A 22,051-nucleotide genomic window follows, 5' to 3' on the forward strand; every position below is an offset into this window, starting at 1 on the left:
TTCATCTGATAATTAAATGTATGTATGTATTTGTATATATATATATATATATATATATATATATATATATATATATATATATATGTGTGTGTGTGTATGTGTATGTGTGTGTGTGTAAATATATCAGTTTCCACAAAGGATTTCTATTCTATTATGGAGCATGTCCATTCTCTTTTCAATTTTCACAGCTTGGGTTCTTTCCATCCCATTAAGAAATCCATACATATATCTTGGCACTGCCTTGTGTTTAGATTTGACCCCAAGGTTTTGCTTGCTTTCTTTCTTTCATGCTTTTAAAGCCATCTATCACTGAGAACTCACCCATCCCCTCTCTCCCTTATCCTTCTCCCTAATGGGAGTGGTTTAGGCTCTGCTGGAGTCATGATCACAAAGATTATGTAGATCACTATCAGAAGCTGCCCAGGAATTCACATGTACACTTGTGCTTTAATGTTTACTTGTCCTTCGCTACTCATCTTTCCATTTTCCTCTCCCTCCCCTCCCGGCCCCCTCTCAATGGCTTTCTTCAGATGTATGTTGCCCTAAACATCCGTATAGTCCTGGTGGGACTGGAGATCTGGAACCAAAAGAATATGATCAATATTGATGGCAGCGCTGGCGAGGTGCTGGGCCTGTTTGTTCAGTGGAGAGAGAAGGAGCTGGTGACTCGCCGGAGACACGACAGTGCTCAACTGGTCCTGTAAGTCTGGCGCTGCCCTACCTGTAGCCCTCCACAGTGCAGTGAACATGGTTCTCTTTATGTTTTATCAGATGTTTTTTCTGAAGTACTATGCTTTTTAGTATCATGCATTTTGCCAAAGTCAACAGTCCACAGAAGTGAAATGAACACCGAAAGAATGCATTTCAAGCAGAATGTGCCACATTAAGGGACTGAGTACAATGTGATGCATAAAGACCTGGCTAACTGACATTACCATGTCAGGAGAAACACAGAATGTTTTTGAGATACCATTTTAAAAGAGCACCTTTTCCACTCTCTGGGGTCAAACTGAATAGTAGAAATACTGCCAACTGAATCCATGTGATATGTTGTGGATGGTGTTATTAGGCCTGTGCCAAAATTTGAATGCATAAATTAACAGCCTGGCTGAGATCACACATCCAATGGGTCAAATTATACTCTCCCAAACACCTGGAACTAAGCAAAGCATTATTCAGCTTCTGTGGTCTGGGAGTCTCACAGTCCTCTCGTCTGATAGGAGGAAGAGTTTCGGTGGCACGGCTGGGATGGCGTTCGTCAGCACTGTCTGCTCACGGAGTCATGGAGGAGGAATCAATGCGGTACGGCCCTGCCCTGCTCCCCCTACTGCATCCTTTCACAGTCCCTTCTGTTAGCTCAGTGGCTTTAAAGAATACCAACTTTATGAAATTACTACTCCACCACCTGCATGAGAAGTTTACCTGTCCTGTGATCTTATTTTGTAGCTCGGTGCTTATCCTATTGCAGCAGATACTGTATAGAGAGTTCCACTATTGTCCCACTATCATGGGCTTGCAAACTGTCACTGCTGTGAAACAAACATAGGGAAGGTTTCTTATGCTGAAGTACACTTGGGTCATATATCTGCCCTGTTCTTTCTTGCATCCTGTGAAGGAATAGAAGAAAATCAAAACCTCTCCAATTCCAGTACAACCTTGTCTGTATGCATCTGCTCATACACAATCCTAGAGTCCCTGGTGTACTTGGACATAAGCAGCATTATGTCATAATGCCCCCTTTCTCCTGTTGAATTCTGTTGATCTTCCCGTTTAATCTTTCCTTCCCTGCAGTACACAAACAACAACATCCAGGCTTTTGCTTCCATAGTCGCCCATGAACTTGGACACAATTTGGGCATGAACCACGATGATGGGCGATCCTGTCTTTGTGCCGTTTCCAGCTGTATCATGAACTCTGGTGCTAGGTGAGTTAACTTTATATTTATCTGCCTAGCTATATAATTAGAAATTGTGTTATTAAATCCCATTATTGTGCCTTGTCCTGCAGTAAATATAAATCCATAAAGGCAGACATAATTACATGAGAGAAAGCAGAAACATGAAGACAAAAACATAGTTATAAAATGACCAGTATTTTTTAATGTTTGCGAATATAAATAACGTGTGGGATTTTAAATGCTTGTAGCATGGTTTGCCTAATGAAAAAGCATCTTTGAACATTACGGTTATTATGTGATGTTTAATAAAGTCTTGACCAATGTGCAAACTAAATGCAGGTTCGAGATGCAAAGGCCAACTTTAAGCAAATGATGAAACACAAAAGTCAATGGATCACATGATGTATACAGTTACATCTGATTTATTATTTATTTGGATTCATGCATAGAGCTGAAAAATAAAAAACGTTTTTATAGACATACTATCAGAGGATATTTTCCCTTAAGCATTTAACCATTTTAAATGTGAAAATGCAAATCTTACTTCTAGCATTCAATTTATCACGTCTCTCAACTGAAGCCAAATCTCAACAGAAATTCTTTTATGCTCCAAGATGGGGGAGGAATTGGAGTGAAAAATTATGTAGGTTGAGGGAAAATTCACATCTTACACAGCCGGAATATGGCACCCACTGGGTCGATAAAAGCTGGCCATCTTTTCAAAATACAAAGGGTTGTGGTGTATATATGCATATGCTTTTTGTTGGAAAAAAGCTATATATAGTTTTAGCAGATCATTTCCTATAACAAATACAGAATATTTTCACTTGCTGAATATGCAGGTAAAGAAAATATTTTCAGGCAGCAAATGTTGCTACAGTTCTTGTAAACCTAAGAATGTGTGAACAAGAATGTGTGTCATTCATTGCAAGCAGATGTAACTAGCTTTGTTCGCATGGGCAGTGTAAGAAGCAAACAATAGCATGATATTTTACTGATTATCTTTTAAATCAGCATAAACCTTATAATGATCGATAGACATAATTGAGTTCGCCATAGCGAGGACAGGTTACTGTCTAGAGGCAGATATCGCTGCTCTAGCGGCAGTTCAGAGGAGAGCAACCAGACTTATTCCAGGTTTGAAGGGAATGTCCTACTGAGAGACTGAGGGAACTGAACCTTTTCACCCTGGAACAGAGGAGACTATGTGGGGACTTGATTCAAGTCTTCAAAATCATGAAAGGCATTGACCACATCAAACCAGAGGAGATTTTCCAGATCTGCAGGGATACACGCACCCGGGGACACAAATGGAAACTGGGCTTCAAGGCATTCAAGACAAAAAACAGGAGACACTTCTTCACACAGAGAGTTGTTACAATCTGGAACAAACTCCCCAGTGATGTGGTTGAAGCTGAAAATTTGGGAACATTCAAAAATAGACTGAACGTGATCCTTGGATCACAGTTATTAATGGACATCAAATGAGCACGATGGGTCAAATGGCCTCCTCTCGTTTGTAAACTTTCTTATGTTTATATATACATATAAATATATGTATATATACTTTTTTCTACAGGCTTATATGTGGCTTAGATGAAAACTTAGATAAACACTTCTCATTTGTAATTCATGTGCATGAATGTCTTAAATGAGTATTATGCTGAATGGTAAGATACAGTGGAAATGCTATTTAAGTCACAAATCCTGATTAGGGAGTGACTCCAAACTGTTTTAAACCAACAAAAGACAAATAAATAAACAGACATATAAATATGGCTTTTAGATTATGCTTAGTAGGAATCTTGTCTCTCATAATGTCACAGGATGTGAGTGGAATCTAAGTTTCTCTGTCTCCGATTTCTCCTCCCTCAGTGGTTCCCGCAACTTCAGCAGCTGCAGCTCGGATGACTTTGAGAAGCTGATCCTGAACAATGGCGGGAACTGCTTGCTCAACATCCCACGGCCGGACGAGGCCTACAGCCCCCCCTACTGTGGGAACAAGCTGGTGGATGTGGGGGAGGAGTGTGACTGCGGCTCTGACAAGGTCCTCACTCAATCACTTGGCACTCCCTCACTATTTGGGGACACACAAGCTGTGCGTTAAACAGAAATGGCGCTGTAGTCCAGTGTTCAGGTTAAAAGGCCTGCTTGGATTTTGGATCAAGCCCCCTCAACAGCTCTGCCACTCGATTTATCGACACCTTAACCCTCAAAGGATCTAGTGTGGTGTATGTGACACAAACATTTAACAGGCTAAACAAAAATCCCTATTCACCAGGCCTCTGTATGTGACATAGATGTCATGCTGAGTTTCTTTTTTTTGTTAGTTTTTTTTACTTGAACCTTATTTAGTCTATCTATCTCTTTTTTTCACATGGACACCTTGGCGCCATCCCTCAAAATGCAAGCGGTCACTTATAATAAGAATGCAGTGGAAACCTGGTCTGATGCTTAGCTTGGAAGTTATCAGACCTCTATGTGTTTTTAGCAGCAGTGTAGCCTATACTGTTATTCGCAGTAGAAAAAATATGTTAAGAACTTTGCCATTCTTTATATAGTTATACTAGCATTGGGTATTTTAAAGAAGGGGATTTGACAACATTTAATTTATTTCTTGGCTTGGTAAAGGTTTCCACTTTCTTTGGGAAGAGACCTAATTTAGGGGCTGCAGTAAACAAAATCTCATGATTCTGACATCATTAAACAATCATCCAGCTTGGCAGAAAGCATCTGTTACTTTCTGCTTTTATTACTTCATTGACAAATGACAAACCGTATTTTATTTTTATTTATTTTTCCTATTTCCAAATACTTGGTGACCACTGTACTAATTTTAAAAGGCACATTTAAACTGATTTAGATGGGGCTACACACAAATGTGCCCTGCCAGGATAGATTTCAAACATACATTTCTAGACTCTAGGGACAAACCTGCAGCCTTTAAAGATTGAGGTACTTGGGAACTCCCAAGAGCAGGAGAATGCGGTTCTAAATTGCTTCTGATTCCTGTAATGGCAAAACGCATGGACTGTTAAGTGTTTTCAGATATCTCCACTTACCCACCCATTGCATCCCTCTCTACCACACACAGGAATGTGAGAAAGATCCTTGTTGTGAAGCGAAAACTTGCAAGCTGAAGGCCGGAGCGCAGTGCTCTGACGGAGTGTGTTGTAAGAACTGTCAGGTAATGCCAATACTTAGCATGCAGCATACTAAACACACTGCATCTTCCCTAATCATAGGGAAGCACTCTCATGGTGAGTAAAATCATCATATTCAGAATGTAAAGTAATACACGCCTCTGAAATATAATTATTTAATCACTTAATTAGCACTGACATAATTTTAACATGTTCCTCAGTCAGTATATCTCCCAGATATGTAGTGCATATCATCATAAACTCATGTCCTTTCGCAGTGTTTCTTTATCAAGCCAAATAGCAAGGAACACTGATGCTAATTGATGGATGGTAGTACAGCTTATCAGTGTGGGTGTTAGAAGAGGTTGGTTTCAGCATTGCCTCTTTTCCTCCCCCTTTCCCTCCCCCCATTGTTCTCTCCCTCTTTCTCCCCCTCTTTTTCTCTCCCAGTACATACCTGGTGGTACAGTGTGCAGAGGCAGTCATGATGAATGCGATCTCCCTGAGTATTGCAACGGCTCCTCTCCTCTCTGTCAGCCCGATGTCTTCAAGCAAAATGGTCACCCTTGCAAGACGAGCCAGGCCTACTGTTACAACGGAATGTGCCAACACTTCGATAGCCAGTGCCAAGTCATCTTTGGACAAAGTGAGTGGCGGGGCAAAGGGTGGGAATTAATTAATTCAATCCTTGCATTCTGTTATCCTTTTATTGTCCATCTTTCATTGTGTGGTGAAGTTTATCCCCTTTTATACAGTTGTGGATTCAGGAGATCTTTTGATTGAGGCATTACTGGTCACCCCCTCACTTGCAAACCAAACACAACATTTCAGTCTACATTGTTAATAACCAAGATATCATGCACAGACTGTGATGTTTGTATGTTTTCACAAGTCTCAGGCTGGAACATTACCCTGACTCTTTAGTGTAGGGCTCAGATTAGGTTGCAGGTTTGGTATAAAAGGTTTCACTCAGGTTAGCTATGTTGGGTTGGGTTGTGTATGAAGGAGTTGGAGTATAAGAGTATAAAATGGTGTCAGTCACTTTGTCACTTTGTTATATGGTTAAAGCACCTCTTACTTGAGGTAGCAGCCCTATTGACTATTAATAGCGCTGTTATGTTTTGATACATTCCGTTAACCAGTTGTCATACATTATTTTTGTTCCCCTTAATTTTGTTCACAATAATTTGGAAATTGGAATAGTTTAACTATTCTTTAAAATGCCAATCCCATTAAAAAGCAGAGAAATAAAAATTCAGTTGAAGAGTCTTTTTTAAAAGTGTAATACATTTTGAATACATCTTTATTAACTCTTTTTATTCTGTCTTTTCATCTTTGTCTATGCTTCTCTGTATGAAATCTGGACATTCCCTGTTGCTAATTGCAGTAAACCACAAAGACATGTGGCTTGCTTGAAGTTGGGTCTTGGAGTATGTGCCATTTATTACTCAAGATATACGAGACATTTCTTACCCAAAATGTAGCTTCTACTAAGTGTAAAATAGAAAACTGTCTGACTAAAAACATGAATACTTGTTTTTCTTGCACTATAAAATAAGCTGATAGGAAGTCTAAATCAGGGGACTGCTCTGTTGCTGGTAAATTATCTTATCCTGTCGGATAATAAGTAAAAAGAAAAAGTCAGCATTATTCGTCATTCATTTTTTGATAGACTTCCTGAAATGAAAATAACATTCTTAAAAAAGAAAAAGACAAATTGGTTGGGAAAAACAGCTTTTGTTTTACATTGCTTGAATAAGGATCCAAAAGGGAGCAAATGTATATGATGGGATAAGAGTTTGCTTGTGTTACCTTACAGAAGCCAAAGCTGCTCCAGAAGTCTGTTTTAAAGATGTCAACTTGAAGGGAGACAGGTTTGGAAACTGTGGATACCAAGGTCAAGGTTACAGGAAGTGTGAGAGCAAGTAAGTCTGTGTGTTTGAGAGTGTCAAACTGAATGACTCAGTTGTAATGAATTACCCCACTCCCTGTAATTTGCAGTCTCTGTGATTGCTGAAAGCTTAAATAATATTCACTATGTTCACTTTGGTCTAAAAAGCACCTGTACCTGATTTTAGAAATCCCTCACCCTTAATTTACCTTATTTCACCATCTATTTGAAAAGCATTTGAGGACAAATCTTCAGCTACAGTTTTTCTCACTCTTGTTTTCCTTCTCATACCTACAGTCCCGTAGTGTGTTTCTGTAATCTTATTTGATTTGGTTCTGTATGTTAGCAAGAAGCAACACTGGGCTGTGCTGGCAAAAAACAATGAATAGATACATATGAGAGATTTTTTCTCATTGTCCTAGTATCCATCAGTTTAGATGGGCATGGCCTGGGTCTTTTATTTATTTTTAAATAAACATCTATAATTCAGAGGTGCTTTTAATGTTTTGTTTTTTCAAGTTGGAAAACCTAATCAGAAAACCTGCCATAGTGACTGAAAACTGGGACACTGAGGACATCATTTCTGTGAAGGAAAACTTGTTTTCAGTTTTAGTCCACTGAACTAAAATTGCGAGTTAAACAATATCTTTGAACTGAGTCACACTGCACTGTCTGAGGGTTTGGGAAGCCTGGGCAGCGAGAACGATTCCTATCTCCGGAGTGCTTTGAGATAGGACAGGAAATTAAAGCAGTCTATGAGTTTAAACTTGCTAAATAATACCACAATGAAATACAAGGAAATAAAGCCTCCTTTTGCCAAGTATGATTTTAAATTTATTATAATTTATTACATAATCTTTGCATTCTTTAATAAGGCAAAGGCTTGGTTTATCACTCTCTCTTGAGCAATTCAGTATAATCTTAATCAGCAGTTCATTCAGCCAGCGGGAATAGATCCGTATTACCTTTAGTTGCAAAGCCCTAATTTATGTTTAAGGGCAACTTTCAAAGCCTGTCCTGTTTTAGCTTGTCCCAGTTACAAGAGTTATATGGTCTCCCCTATCTTCAGATGCATACGCACAGATGAGTCAACTGCTTCAAAACATTTTCCTGGATTTGCACAAGACTAATGCAGAGTGTGTGAACGCTGCTTCCTCCACTGATTGTCACTGGGGTTTTCATCTCTTCCTCCAGGAATGCCATGTGTGGGAAGCTGCAGTGTGAGAATGTGCAGACAGGCACAGTGTATGGTATCCAGCCCTCCATCATCCAGACACCCATCGCTGGCACCACGTGCTGGGGGGTGGACTTCAAACTGGGCTCTGATGTGCCCGACCCTGGCATGGTGAATGAGGGAACCAAATGTGGCGAGGACAAGGTACCCAGAAATCCCCATTCAAGGCTGCCTAAAACAGACAAATGGAGGGCTGATTTTATAATTTGTATAATTTGTAATCCATATAATGGATCACTTTCAGGCTTAGGATTTTCAAACATGTTTCAAACATGATCCCCTTCAGTCTGATTTTGCTTACATTTTTATGATATGGAATATACAGGAGGATGGTGCTTTTGAAATTACCTTCCTTGGCAAATGTAATTTCGATTTATAATTGACCCCCAGAACTGGATACATGACTGACATTAATGTAAGGGAATGTCTGTAAAAGTATTTTTTATCACACAGCTCCTTAATTTCAGTTTAATGGTGTAATGTCAGTCACAGTGAAGTTTACCCTCTGTCACATTAGTCCCGAGCTGCCCTCCTGCAGTGTTTCAGTCATGAACCAATCTGAAGTTGTTTGGTAAAATTCTTTGCTTACACACCAGTGGTCCCACAGGCTGAAAATATAATTATTCCTCAAATGCATAATGGAGACTGCACACAAAGCTTCTCACAAATGTCACATCGAGGATTGTATCCCAGTATCGAAAACCAGACTCGGCAGATGTTGTTTTTACTTGTTTGTGTTCCTCTATTTTTCAGGTGTGTTTAAATTACATGTGTGTGAGTTCTGAAGTCCTGAACTACGACTGTGACGTAGAGAAGAAATGCCATGGCCATGGGGTGAGGAAGCCCTCACACCCACACAAGACTGTCCACTTTAGAACAAAAGAACTTAATCAAGTAGAATATGTGGTCACTTCAAAAGATGAATCACACAGCACACACACAAGCACCGGTACTGATTTAGGGACATGTCCCTACCAATGTCAAGGGACTGTTGAATGTCACGTCATTTTATCTGCTCCACAAAGAGTTAACTCTCTTACGATCCCCTCGTTGCTCCTCCCACCTTGAAAAAAAAGGCTAATTTGATTGGTTTAGGACCTACGTTCAATGGGGCGGGGGTAAGTTTGTATAATAATGTATTATTCCTTTGGTTGTCAGTCAATTAAAATATTTGATCAGTTAATCAATGGGCATTTAATCGCTGGATTAATCAGGCACTTATTAAAATAAGTGTAAGAGTCGTTAAGTGGTTGTGCCACACAGTAATTACTTTAATAAATATTAGGCATTCATATTGCAGTATAACAACACTGAACAGGAATGGAAAAAAAAAACACTAAATCATAATCAGCAAACTAAATTATAATTGGATGTTTTGCTCACAAATGATACTGTAAACTTGTAATGAAACTTATAAGCAAGGCATTGCTTGCAAATGAAACAGAAAACCTTTACTTTGTCTTCAATGTTTCCGTACAAATCCAGTTTGAATCCAAAGCTAGACTGTAGTTTTCCATTTAGTGGCTTGAAACCCTGCAGTTAGTGTGTAGACACTGCACTATAGCCAATATCTTGCGTGATTCGCCTTAATAATTTAACACTAAACAGCACTGATCTGGTCAGTTTGAACGATTTAATTTGAACTACTCTGTGTTCCTGAATACACTGTGCAAAAATACGTCTTAAACTTAAACATCTTAAACTTCGAAACATAGGGAATTCACTTCCAAAATGTCAGCTTGAATGTAGTATGCTGCTGGTAAAGCCCTGCATCAATTTTTGTGAAAGTGCCTATAGTTGGTATGTCAGCCTTGTCTTTGTAATTATTAGATGTTTTGTGTTGTTCTTTTTTCTTCTTAATGTAGATCTTACTTTGTTCTCTGTTTCAAGGTGTGCAACAGTAACAAAAACTGCCACTGTGATAATAACTGGGCACCTCCTCACTGTGAGAACAAAGGCTATGGAGGAAGTATAGATAGTGGGCCCACGTACAATGGTAAGTATCAGCACTTTTTGATTCAGTATACCACCAGTCTACAACCCTCATCCTGGAAAGAATCCAGTTAGGTCACTTCAAATCCTCATTTTGAACAATGACAATATGTAAAGGATTGATTGATCTGAGCAATTTACAGGGTATTTTCTAATTAAGGGAGCGCCGGTCCTTGAGTGCTTGAGTATTTAAATGTTGCAAGCAATCTCTGAATTACTTAAGGCCTACTTAATGGACAGTTGTTGTTTTTTCAAGAAGAACCTAGAACTTGAGTCTTTTGGGAGATTTGCTTTAGCTACCATTGTTGTAAAAATAAACATTTGCATCCTTTGCACTACAAATATATGCTGTAAGCTAAGCTCTATATAGTGATTGTTTTCACACTGTGCAACATTGATCTGTAAGTGCACTTGGTTTCCTTGCGGTATACAGCTTGTGTGTGCTGCATTGTGTTGAGAGCATGGATCTGCTGCAGTGTGTTTCAGTGATAGTGTCATCTGTGTCTCTTCCCTCCCAGACAAGGACACCTCGACACGAGACGGCCTTCTGGTCTTTTTCTTCTTGATCATCCCTCTCTTGCTGCTGGCAGCCTACATCTTTCTCAGGAGGAATGAACTGCGGCGTCGTTTCTGTAGGAAGAAAAGATCCCAGGGATATGAGTGAGTACTGCCAGCAAAGTCTGACCTAGAGTGTCTGTGTGTTTCCTTCTGTTTTCCTTTTTTCCACCACACAAGCCTGGGCTAGGGTTTGTGGGACCACTGGCCTACAGTACAGTATGTCTTGTGGTACAAAGGTTAAAATGAACGATGGCCATTTGGCAAATTTCCTTTTAAAATCCTCTCTCGATATTGTTATTCTCAAATTCTTCTCCTGGGTAAAAGTGACACAGCTGCACCAAAACGTCTTAATTGGGAGATGAGATGTCTTCATCAATGTATTTTCACGCCTTTATTAGCTATTGGGAAAGCATCTTCTAACAGTCTTAATAGTTAATTTCTGAGTGTCTTTTAGGCTTGTTCCTTTAACCAGTGATGGAAACTGATTGGGGGTTATAATAAGAAAAAGTAGACAGTACCGCTTGTAAGAAATGAAAACTCGTGATTCCTTTAGGAACCAGCACACAATAACCCACAGAACATACAGCAAATATTCCACATGGTATCTCATGTGTATATTATTCTTAAGAGACAACTTCCAACATGCTACAGTTAATGTGGAGGCTTGTGGTATTATATTTACCCCAGCTTAATCTACACTCTCACAGCCAGACCATTTCACTCACCCCGTTGTTTGATCATGTGATTAAGTGATTAATGTAGGCTTTAGAAGACTATTGAGTATTACTTCCTTTATGTAACTTCCTTTTTCTTTAAGTAGTGTATTGGCTTTGTGTAACACCCTCAACTCAAGAAACACATAAAGTGAAACTTAACTGTGCAACTGTCTTCTGTCTATAGATTCAACAGTGTCCTTCTCCTTTGTTTGACAGGACTGAGGGCAGACCTCAGACAGCCCCTGGAAGAAGTCAGCCACCGAGAAGTACCTCCAACAACATTGTGAAAGATGGGGTGAGTATTCCAAAACGCTGTAATCTCCCATTCCTCTCCCACCATTAACTCTATGCATGTGCTACAGTAGTTCAGAAACACAAATCACAACATCTTTAACATAGTCTTAGCAGTAGAAGTGACACAACCCTATACTGTATCTCTGCATCACATCTCCCATTCTCCTGTGTTTTTTTTTTTTATTGAGATTTGTGATCACAATTTTACAGGGTTAGCTTCTGTAACACACTTTCCCTGGCTCTGCATTGAATTGGGATGCCATGTTAGTAGAGAAAAATAAGTTGTATAACCTCAAGCTCATTGGAAGGTCTCTGTGGTATGTTAAACATATTTATTTAGTAATTTCTTGTTGCCTCATTATGTATTTAAAAAAAAAAAAATTCAGTAGCATAGTTCACTTCTTCCCATCTCTTTAGGAATGTATATAGGGATGTAGCCCTCCTGCCTGTAAAGATTAAGTCAGATACATTTATTTATTTCCCCCCCACCTTTGAAATCACTAAGGCTCACTTTTTCTCTCTTTTATAATAAAGCACCAGGTTCAGTTATTACCACCAGAAGAGGTAATTGGAATTGTCTGTCTCTTTACACTTGACAAGTGGATCTTTTGGAATTTGCTTCTTGCTTCTGGAGAGCCCTGTACACTTCTCTATTTGGCAGTGGTGGTGTTCACTTCAAAATAACCTACAAATTTCCTCTGAAATTGGCCAGTTATCAGCTCAGGGACTCCAGCAGCAGTTTACTGCACTGTTCTAATCACATTGGGGATCCTGCATGAATACTAAGACCATGTAAATTATTGGAAACAATGAAGAGCTGGTAATATGTTTTCTGAAGGAAGTTTGTGAAGGGTTTTGGGAAATCTGCATGTTTCTCTGCATCTTCACTAATGAAATGGTCCCAGTCATTGCTAACCTGATTGCTGATGTGTGGCATTTGTTTAATGTTTTTTTTTTTTTTTGAATCCAGAAGAAATTGTTTGTCCTGCTGTACCCCAATGACTTCCTGTCCTATAAAAGCTGCTGGAAAATCTTACTGCAGCTTTCTTAATTGCCGCTTCGCCCAACAGCTGTATCACCCACATCACAAGCAAATGTTTGTTTTCGATTTCCACCTGTTTTAGTAATAATGAGTTTTGGTCACAATCACTGCAGTAATAGTGTGTATATACACTCACCTAAAGGATTATTAGGAACACCATACTAATACTGTGTTTGACCCGCTTTCGCCTTCAGAACTGCCTTAATTCTACGTGGCATTGATTCAACAAGGTGCTGAAAGCATTCTTTAGAAATGTTGGCCCATATTGATAGGATAGCATCTTGCAGTTGATGGAGATTTGTGGGATGCACATCCAGGGCACGAAGCTCCCGTTCCACCACATCCCAAAGATGCTCTATTGGGTTGAGATCTGGTGACAGTGGGGGCCAGTTTAGTACAGTGAACTCATTGTCATGTTCAAGAAACCAATTTGAAATGATTCGACCTTTGTGACATGGTGCATTATCCTGCTGGAAGTAGCCATCAGAGTATGGGTACATGGTGGTCATAAGGGGATGGACATGGTCAGAAACAATGCTCAGGTAGGCCGTGGCATTTAAACGATGCCCAATTGGCACTAAGGGGCCTAAAGTGTGCCAAGAAAACATCCCCCACACCATTACACCACCACCACCAGCCTGCACAGTGGTAACAAGGCATGATGGATCCATGTTCTCATTCTGTTTACGCCAAATTCTGACTCTACCATCTGAATGTCTCAACAGAAATCGAGACTCATCAGACCAGGCAACATTTTTCCAGTCTTCAACTGTCCAATTTTGGTGAGCTTGTGCAAATTGTAGCCTCTTTTTCCTATTTGTAGTGGAGATGAGTGGTACCCGGTGGGGTCTTCTGCTGTTGTAGCCCATCCGCCTCAAGGTTGTACGTGTTGTGGCTTCACAAATGCTTTGCTGCATACCTCGGTTGTAACGAGTGGTTATTTCAGTCAAAGTTGCTCTTCTATCAGCTTGAATCAGTCGGCCCATTCTCCTCTGACCTCTAGCATCAACAAGGCATTTTCGCCCACAGGACTGCCGCATACTGGATGTTTTTCCCTTTTCACACCATTCTTTGTAAACCCTAGAAATGGTTATGCGTGAAAATCCCAGTAACTGAGCAGATTGTGAAATACTCAGACCGGCCCGTCTGGCACCAACAACCATGCCACGCTCAAAATTGCTTAAATCACCTTTCTTTCCCATTCAGACATTCAGTTTGGAGTTCAGGAGATTGTCTTGACCAGGACCACACCCCTAAATGCATTGAAGCAACTGCCATGTGATTGGTTGGTTAGATAATTGCATTAATGAGAAATTGAACAGGTGTTCCTAATAATCCTTTAGGTGAGTGTATATATATATATATATATATATATATATATATATATATATATATATATATATTACTGGTCCAGAGGTCTGAATTGCAGGGAGAGGAAACTAGAATTTAACTAGAATTTGAACTATATAAAATCCATTCAGGACCTGATCCTGTAGCCGTCTTGTCTCTTGGGACTAAAGCCTTAGTAATATATGCATATTTGCACTCACTTCAATCCCAACTGCAGGATCAATTATTTCATGTATTCGCAGAGACACCAATTTAGTTGAATAATATGTCGCAGCATCTCCTTAGTAGCTGGCTGTAGAACAGTCTCACTGCAGATAGCTTTGATCTCTCCAGTACAGAAGACCACTTCCCTGACTTGGCATGTATACTAAAGCATCACTTCCTACTATTTTTCCTCATGTAGAATTTGGAAAGTGTATTAAAAAGTTAAATCCATACATTATTGATGACATAAAGCACATTCCTCAACCATATTTACAGTTCTGAAAGAGAAGTGGCTGCACTATACTTACATCTCAATTAACAGTGAAAAAGGGGAGCCCCATGTCAAACTTCATTCCATTCAGAAATCTAGTGAGTTCCTGTCAACCTCTTTGCTGTCTGTTCCTATTGTGACCTTTGGAAAATTAAAAGAACCTGGTGTTCTGTGGAGTGGCTTAATTTGCAATCTGTCTGTATCTATGTCTCGCTGGATGTGTGCTTCTGTCAGGGCTGGCAGTGCTTGAGTTTTAATGACAGGTTAGTAAGATACCCCTGTAGAGCATGTTCATCTAGCAGAAAGCTTGGCCTGTCATCAGCCTGGAGTCTGAATTTTTCAACATTCTGTACAGTCTGTGCAACAGTCAGTGTATTTTGGTGCTGCTGCAACCACAAGGGTGGCCAGCCCTGGTCCTGGAGATCCACAGTGACTTCTGTTTTTATTTTATTTATCCAGCTCATTAACTGCATAAGTGTGCAGATTTGTTGGGTTTAATTAGTCCAATTTCCCATGTGTTCAACTTATGCAGTGGTTGATCATTTAGGGACCTATATAATTTATCTATAAGACCTGCAGGATTGTGTTTCCAGGAACAGGGTTAGCTACCCCTGATCTACCAGTTTAGCTTATGGAAGGGTGTATGCATTGCCCAACACGTTCTTTGTCAGTTTGGAACCTATACTCCACTAATTTATACACTACACATCTGCAAGGCTATACAGTAGGGACTGTATGCCAAGCGCGATTCCCCTCTGTGTTACCTAACATACATCTGTGTTCTTGCAGGTTGTGCAGACTACCCGGACCGCCGCAGTCCCATCATACGCAACCAAACCACCACCACCCTCTCAGCCCAGGTGGGGGTCTGAACCGCAGAGTCCAGAGATACACTGTAAACCATTAAAACCCTGCTTTGTTGGGCATTGATTATTTAGACAATTCAAGGACATTGCAATTAAAGATGTGCTTTTCGAGTCAATAGCTGGGTACCTAGATTATAGACCTCTGGGCTTGCTCCAACGTTTTGTGTTACATGTTGAATTTTTCACTGGCAAATTTGCCATCAGTGTGTCAATGACCTTTTAACACGGCCTAATTTAAACCCCACTGAAACAAAACTGCTGTTTTGCTTTTATGATCCATGATGTGCATTTTGAAGTTCATGCATTTTATATACAATTTACAAACAAACAAATCCATTTTTATTTGTATTTTTATCATTTACTGTCTTCATTTATTCAGTATGTCAGCAATGTCCTGAAACAAAACTGCACTACAGTTTCTGAATAATAAGACAGATTATCCTCCACAGAAACAAAAACTAAAACCAGTAACATAAGAGAGTGAAAGAGATGACTAAAACAAAGAAACAACAATACTAAAATTGTGAATATGATTTCCTTGTCACTCTGTTTAATTTCTGTTTTTTTCTTTCACTTCAGATCCTTTGCGAAACAGCAACTTATGCCTCAAAGACCAGCCCCACCTCCTCCTGTATAGCTTATTGGGGAGGGGTGCTTGCATTGTCCAAATGAGGCTCTCTCCCCTGAACCAAAAAGAGCTTAATCCAGACAGTAACAGACAGCCACCTGATAAACGATTGCCTTTGTATTAGAGGCAGACGAGAATCTCCAGCTTCTTTTTTTTCAAGCTTGACTACAACTATGACTTGGCAGGGTGGAAGACAATGCCATCACCAAATGAACACGCCACTCTCTGTTCTGTTACTGCTTTACATTTGCAAACCATGGGAATGTTGAAAAAGCAGCTTGCAAGTCCCTGATGTGGTGGGGGGGAACAAAATGCAGATTTTTAAATATTTTTTATGTTTGATTGTTTTCTAAGATTGTTTTAAATTCTTATAGTTCTGATGTGGAATGTACTTAAATGATTGTTGGCTTATCTTTACCATTGGAGGATCCCAGCGAATGTTATCCTACCCCCCCAATCCCAAACTCAAACTTCTGAATTTTACGAAGACTTTACTGGGGCTGCTACTGTATTTCATTTTTCTTTAATTTGAATTTGGTTATGAGCTGTTTTCACAGCAGATCATTTATCAGCACACTTGGCAAACCACTGTCCTGCTGCATCTCTCAATGCTGCTGGCTAAGTGCTTTTTATTTAATTTTAATATATTTTTATCTTCAAACCTCTGGTACAAGTTTTCCCAAAACAAGGAACAAGCCGCAAAATTGTCTTTTTATATATATATCATCTGATCCAGGAGAGTGTTTTGGATATGGACACCATTTTTCTGCTTCTGAACCTCACAACACTACAATATATATTTTTTAAAGTCTTCAAAAACATGCAAGTTCAGGACTATCAACTCACCATATGTGCAATATCACAAAATACATTGATTTACCAAGTTCCACAAACAGTTGGCTGAGGGGAAGGGGAAGTGTAAAGACGATTTAAGAGAGATTCACAGTGAGGCAAAGTACAATCTGAACTTTGACCTCTTAACTTTAAAAGCCCTTTCATACCTACTTCGTAGACAATTCACAGCTAAGACCTGTTTTCAGTTGACCTGTTTTATTCATAATTTTGTTATAAGTAAACACTGTGCCTAAAGCATTCATTAATCCCGCAAGACATCCAAAATATTTAGTCCACACCAAAAAATTGCACTAGAATTAATTCACCCACTGAAACCATGCTATTCCCTAGAGTGAGATTCAATTGTAATGCATTTAGGCCTCAAAGTCAGTGTTTAAGCAGTCTCATTACAATTCACAATATTACAGAAACCGAACCATCTGTCTAACCTCAAATAATTGACCTGCAGTCTTTAAAGTACTCGCCAGTGTAATGTGGTCATTGTGTAAGGAGCTCGTAGCAATTATGTAATCCTTCTACATTCAGAAGAGTCTATAAATTGCCCGCGTTGGGAGACTGGTCTTTTGCCGTAGTGGGTTGGTCGCTCTGCTGGGTGGAGCACAGGGCTCAGAGGTGTGCCTATGATGGCGCGGTTCGAATCTGAGCAGAGGCTCCGACCTGTGCACGCTAACACTAGCCTGAATGAGTTTCATCAAACTTAAAAAAATACTTTGCAAAATAAGTAATAGACCTAATTAAAATGAAGGATGCAAGAATATAATGAGCATTCTACTGCTGCCAATGTTTCTCAGCTCCTTTTAAATGTGCCCGGTCACTGTAAATAAACTATATATAAATAGTATTTATACAAATAGCTTGGTCTCACACAATTGGTATTCCTGCCTTGACAAATTGTAAATGTATAATTACAATACAGTAAGTTTGATATGAGAGGTTAATATGCAGATTGATAAGGATTGCAAATAAGTCACTGATGCTTGGCTAAGAATGCCACTGGCAATGCAAAGCAGACAAAATTGAAAAAATAGAAACATTCTATTTTGTCATCTTTGGAAACTTTCTCCTTGCAGCATAAAAACATACAAAAACTAACATACCAACAGGTGATATCAAATAAAGCAACTGAGAGAAGATGGGATTTTTGCAAACCTGACACGTTCTGAACACTCCCTTGTTTATACTTTGACTGTTTTGAACATCCATCTTGCAATTAACAGTACATACCATTATCGTCCAGTCAATCAGATTTACTTGGGGGGAACAATGTGAAAACAAACATTGCGGTTGTAAGAAATAATGGACCTCCTGTAAAAGTGACTGGAACTAAGACAATTCAGGTTAAATATGATTTATTACAGAGTTAATAATATAGACACATGACAAAACTGTGAGCTCATTTAAAGCTTGGTCTATATGCATAGGAAAGCCATGACGTATATGGCACTCTGTAGACATTTTTAATAATCTCTTTATTTTCCTTTTTTTCAATTTCAATGAGAATCACTGAAAGTAAAATCTTTCCAACAAAATAAAATAAAACACAACATTAATTTAAACACTTGACAACAGTTCTCAGTCTATTCTTAAATTTAAAAAGTGGACAGGTGACAAAAGTTTCACACATCCATCTTTGTAAAGCAAGCTTGATTGAGGAGAAATGTCCAGTTTGCTTTTCACAAAACCCCAAAGAAAAAATGTGTTATCTCAATGTTCTTGATTTTTGTTTTTACATTATGAGCATTCACTGTACTCTTACAAACTGTTTCAACAGGTCTACCATTCCCTTTTGTGATGTGCTCTTTAATTGTGTCTTGGTCTGCCTTTCTTGATTTTTGCAGGTTTGGGCTTGGGTATGTATTAGTTGTTTGCTTGGTATTCCAGTTATTTGCTGAAGTAGTGAATAGTTTTATTTAAGCCTTCCTCCAGTGGCACAACAGGCTCCCATGCCAAAATCATTTTTGCTTTCCTGATGTCAGGCCTCCTCCGTTGTGGATCATTCTGTGCTTCTGGAGGAAACTGGATCTGACTCTTGCTATCAACCAGACTCTTGCTTAATCTGGCAAACTCTAAAAATTGTGTGTTCTTCTGGATTCCCCAGATTGGCAGGGCTGCTGCCGTAACGGCCACCAGTCCATTCACCAGGTCACTGACATATTGGAATGCTCTTGTCTGAGTTCCTGGGCCATACACTGTGAGAGGTTCTCCTTGGGGTGCTTGCAGAATGAAGTTGCTCAACACTCGGCCATCATTCATGTGCATTCGAGAACCAAAGGTGTTAAATATCCTGGCCACCCTGCCCTCCACTTCTTCCTGCTTCATGTAGGCATAGCACATGGTTTCTGCCATGTGTTTTCCTTCATCATAGCAAGCACGAGGTCCAATGGGATTGACGTGGCCCCAGTAGTCCTCATTCTGAGGATGCACTTCTGGATCTCCATATACCTCGGATGTCGATGCCAGAAGAAGACGAGCTCCAACCCTTTTAGCTAAACTCGGCATGTTTAACATTCCAATGGTGTCTATATTGGATTATACATACAGACGTGCTCAAATTTGTTGGTATCCCTCTACAAAAAATGAAGAATGCACGATTTCCTCTGAAATAACTTGAATCTGACAAAAGTTATTGGCATCCACCATTGTTTATTCCATATTTAATAGAAATCAGACTTTGCTTTTGCTTTTGTTTTTCAACATAAATTGTAAATAATAAAATAAATGAAAATGGCATGGACAAAAATGATGGGACCCTCAACCTAATATTTTGTTGCACAACCTTTAGAGGTAATCACTGCAATCAAATGTTTTCTGTAGCTCTCAATGAGACTTCTGCACCTGTTAAGTAGTTTGGCCCACTCTTCCTGAGCAAACTGCTCCAGCTGTCTCAGGTTTGATGGGTGCATCAATAGGATTCAGATCAGGACTCATAGAAGGCCACTTCAGAACAGTCCAATGTTATTTATCCAATTATTTATTATCTTTTCTAAGGGGTACCAACAAATGTGTCCATGCCATTTTAGAATATCTTTGTCGAATGAGCAATAATTAATCTCTTTTCACAGCTTCTTTGTTTTATTGTATGACATATCAAAGGCATGCCAGTATACATGATGCAATAGCTTTTAATTTAATCACTTTTCAGGAGGAACAAAGCATTATTTCAATGAGCTGTAAGGGTAGCAACACATTTGAGCACGTCTGTATACAGTTAGGTACATAAATATTTGGACAGTGACACAAATGTCATCATTTTGACTCTGTACGCCACCACAATGGAGTTTAAAGGACACAATGAAGATGTCCTTTAAGTGTAGACTTTCATCTTTAATTTGAGGGTAGTTACATCCAAATTGGGTGAATGGTGTAGGAATTAAACCCATTTTTATATGTGGTCCCCCCAGTTTTAGGGGCTCAAAAGTATTTGAACAAATTAACATAATCATTAATTAAATTGTGAGTTTCAATACTTGGTTGCAAATCCTTTGCAGTCAATGACTGCCTGAAGTCTGGAACCCATAGACATCACCAGATGCTGGGTTTCTTCTTGATGCTCTGCCAGGCCTGTACTACAGCTGTCTTTAGTTCCTGCTTGTTCTTGGGACGTTTTGCCTTCACATTTTAATTCATGATTATGTTAGTTTGTCCAAATACTTTTGAGCCCCTAAAATCTTTTGTTATGCTATTGATACCCCTTCCCCTCAGCCAACTGTTTTTACCCTCTGTGAATCAGGACAATAACCAAGAACGGAACTTTAAATTGGAATTTTATAGGGCTGCCCCCTGAAAGTCGACGAGTCGAATCATCAGTCGGATACCCCTCAGTCGAATCGAGCAGTCGTCAGTCAGATTTTTTGACAGTAAAATCAAAAGTTTTGGAGTATTACAATAATTGTAGATGTAGGCCTATATTTTATATTATAGCAGGGCAAGCTGGCCCGCTTGTACCAAAAAGAATCTGCATGACAACATGCGCTGACACTGCCGGCCACTGTTACTAGATCGGGGGATTTAAATTTGGGGGATTTTTAAGAGCCCAGTGGGAAATTTGGTGGCAACATTTATTTGGGGGAAATGTTGGGGGGATATTATTTAGAACTTGGGGGAATTTAGGGGTTTGGGACAATTGATTTAAACCCCCCCCCCCCCCCCCTGGACCCCACTTCAGCCAGCAATCATATTTGGGGGGGATACGTGATTTGGGGGATTTTTACGACACAATTGGGGGGAATTTATGGACAGGACCTGGCAACACTTGTGCCGGCTCTTCTGACAGCGCCGCTGGAGCCTCAGCACTGTGGAGGCGCAGCGCTGTTTCAGGCTGTGATACGGAATATGCGCGGGAGTCATGTGTTGAAGTACCTAATGTCGCAGATAGTTTGCGATGCTAACAAATACTGAATGTACAATGTTGGCACAAGATAGAGTGATTGCTCTGGCCCTTGCTCTGGATGAAGGGAAGGCTGAAGCACACAGATAGGCTTTTCCACCGACGAGGAGCCGGTGCCTAATCTGGAACCGGGTTGGTTTGCGCATGATTAATAATTTATGGATACATTCATTTTCTTAGCACAGGGCGAATTACACAAAGCATACATACATTACATACATTATTATTATTATTATTATTATTATTATTATTATTATTATTGTGTATTTGTTAGCAGACGCTCTTATCCAGGGCGACTTTCAGAACATAAGCGCATTGCTGCGTGTCTGGCAACAGTGATTTGGGACCATCATCCCAGACTTCATCAATAAAGCACAATTTCCCATCAAACCATTAACATCACCTGAGATCATCCGCAAATACCCCTAAAACAGCCGCATTCATAAAAAATATGCTAGCCTATAGTCATTGTTTTTTAAACAAGAATAAAAGTAAAAATACGTCACAAAATGAATGAAAATGTATCCACTCATACAAAGTATATTCATAATGAACTGTATAAAAGTCTGAGTTATCTTAGCATATTCGTATAGCTGTATTTTCGTTTCTGCTTGTCTACATGTGATCTCGCGGTTTTTTGTTTTGTTTTGTTTTTTACAATATATCTGTACTGTGTGCATTAGCTGAATGAGTTTAATTTTGATTGTTAAATAGGGTTTAAA

General features: G+C 39.5%; 1 protein-coding gene and 1 pseudogene across 2 annotated transcripts in view; one reads left to right on the forward strand and one right to left on the reverse strand.

Moving 5' to 3' along the window:
- Positions 1-18,729, forward strand: part of LOC136759474 (disintegrin and metalloproteinase domain-containing protein 9) — a 68,003-nt gene extending 49,274 nt beyond the window's left edge. Inside the window, exons 9-23 of one of the 2 annotated variants that reach the window (XM_066714509.1) lie at positions 531-700; positions 1,221-1,302; positions 1,792-1,925; positions 3,774-3,945; positions 4,993-5,085; positions 5,492-5,687; positions 6,861-6,966; positions 8,127-8,310; positions 8,920-9,000; positions 10,057-10,162; positions 10,677-10,818; positions 11,649-11,727; positions 12,261-12,290; positions 15,383-15,453; positions 16,039-18,729. In XM_066714509.1, the coding sequence (XP_066570606.1) occupies positions 531-700; positions 1,221-1,302; positions 1,792-1,925; positions 3,774-3,945; positions 4,993-5,085; positions 5,492-5,687; positions 6,861-6,966; positions 8,127-8,310; positions 8,920-9,000; positions 10,057-10,162; positions 10,677-10,818; positions 11,649-11,727; positions 12,261-12,290; positions 15,383-15,453; positions 16,039-16,096 (1,704 nt within the window). In that variant the 3' untranslated portion in view covers positions 16,097-18,729. The remainder of the gene's footprint in view (positions 1-530; positions 701-1,220; positions 1,303-1,791; positions 1,926-3,773; positions 3,946-4,992; positions 5,086-5,491; positions 5,688-6,860; positions 6,967-8,126; positions 8,311-8,919; positions 9,001-10,056; positions 10,163-10,676; positions 10,819-11,648; positions 11,728-12,260; positions 12,291-15,382; positions 15,454-16,038) is intronic. The other variant, XM_066714510.1, reaches the window with a different exon arrangement.
- Positions 18,730-18,742: 13 nt separating this feature from the next.
- LOC136758340 (UDP-glucuronic acid decarboxylase 1 pseudogene) lies at positions 18,743-21,289 on the reverse strand (annotated as a pseudogene).
- Positions 21,290-22,051: the final 762 nt, after the last annotated feature.

Source organism: Amia ocellicauda, chromosome 9 (genome assembly GCF_036373705.1).
Source record: "Amia ocellicauda isolate fAmiCal2 chromosome 9, fAmiCal2.hap1, whole genome shotgun sequence".
NCBI classification, from domain to species: Eukaryota; Metazoa; Chordata; class Actinopteri; order Amiiformes; family Amiidae; genus Amia; species Amia ocellicauda.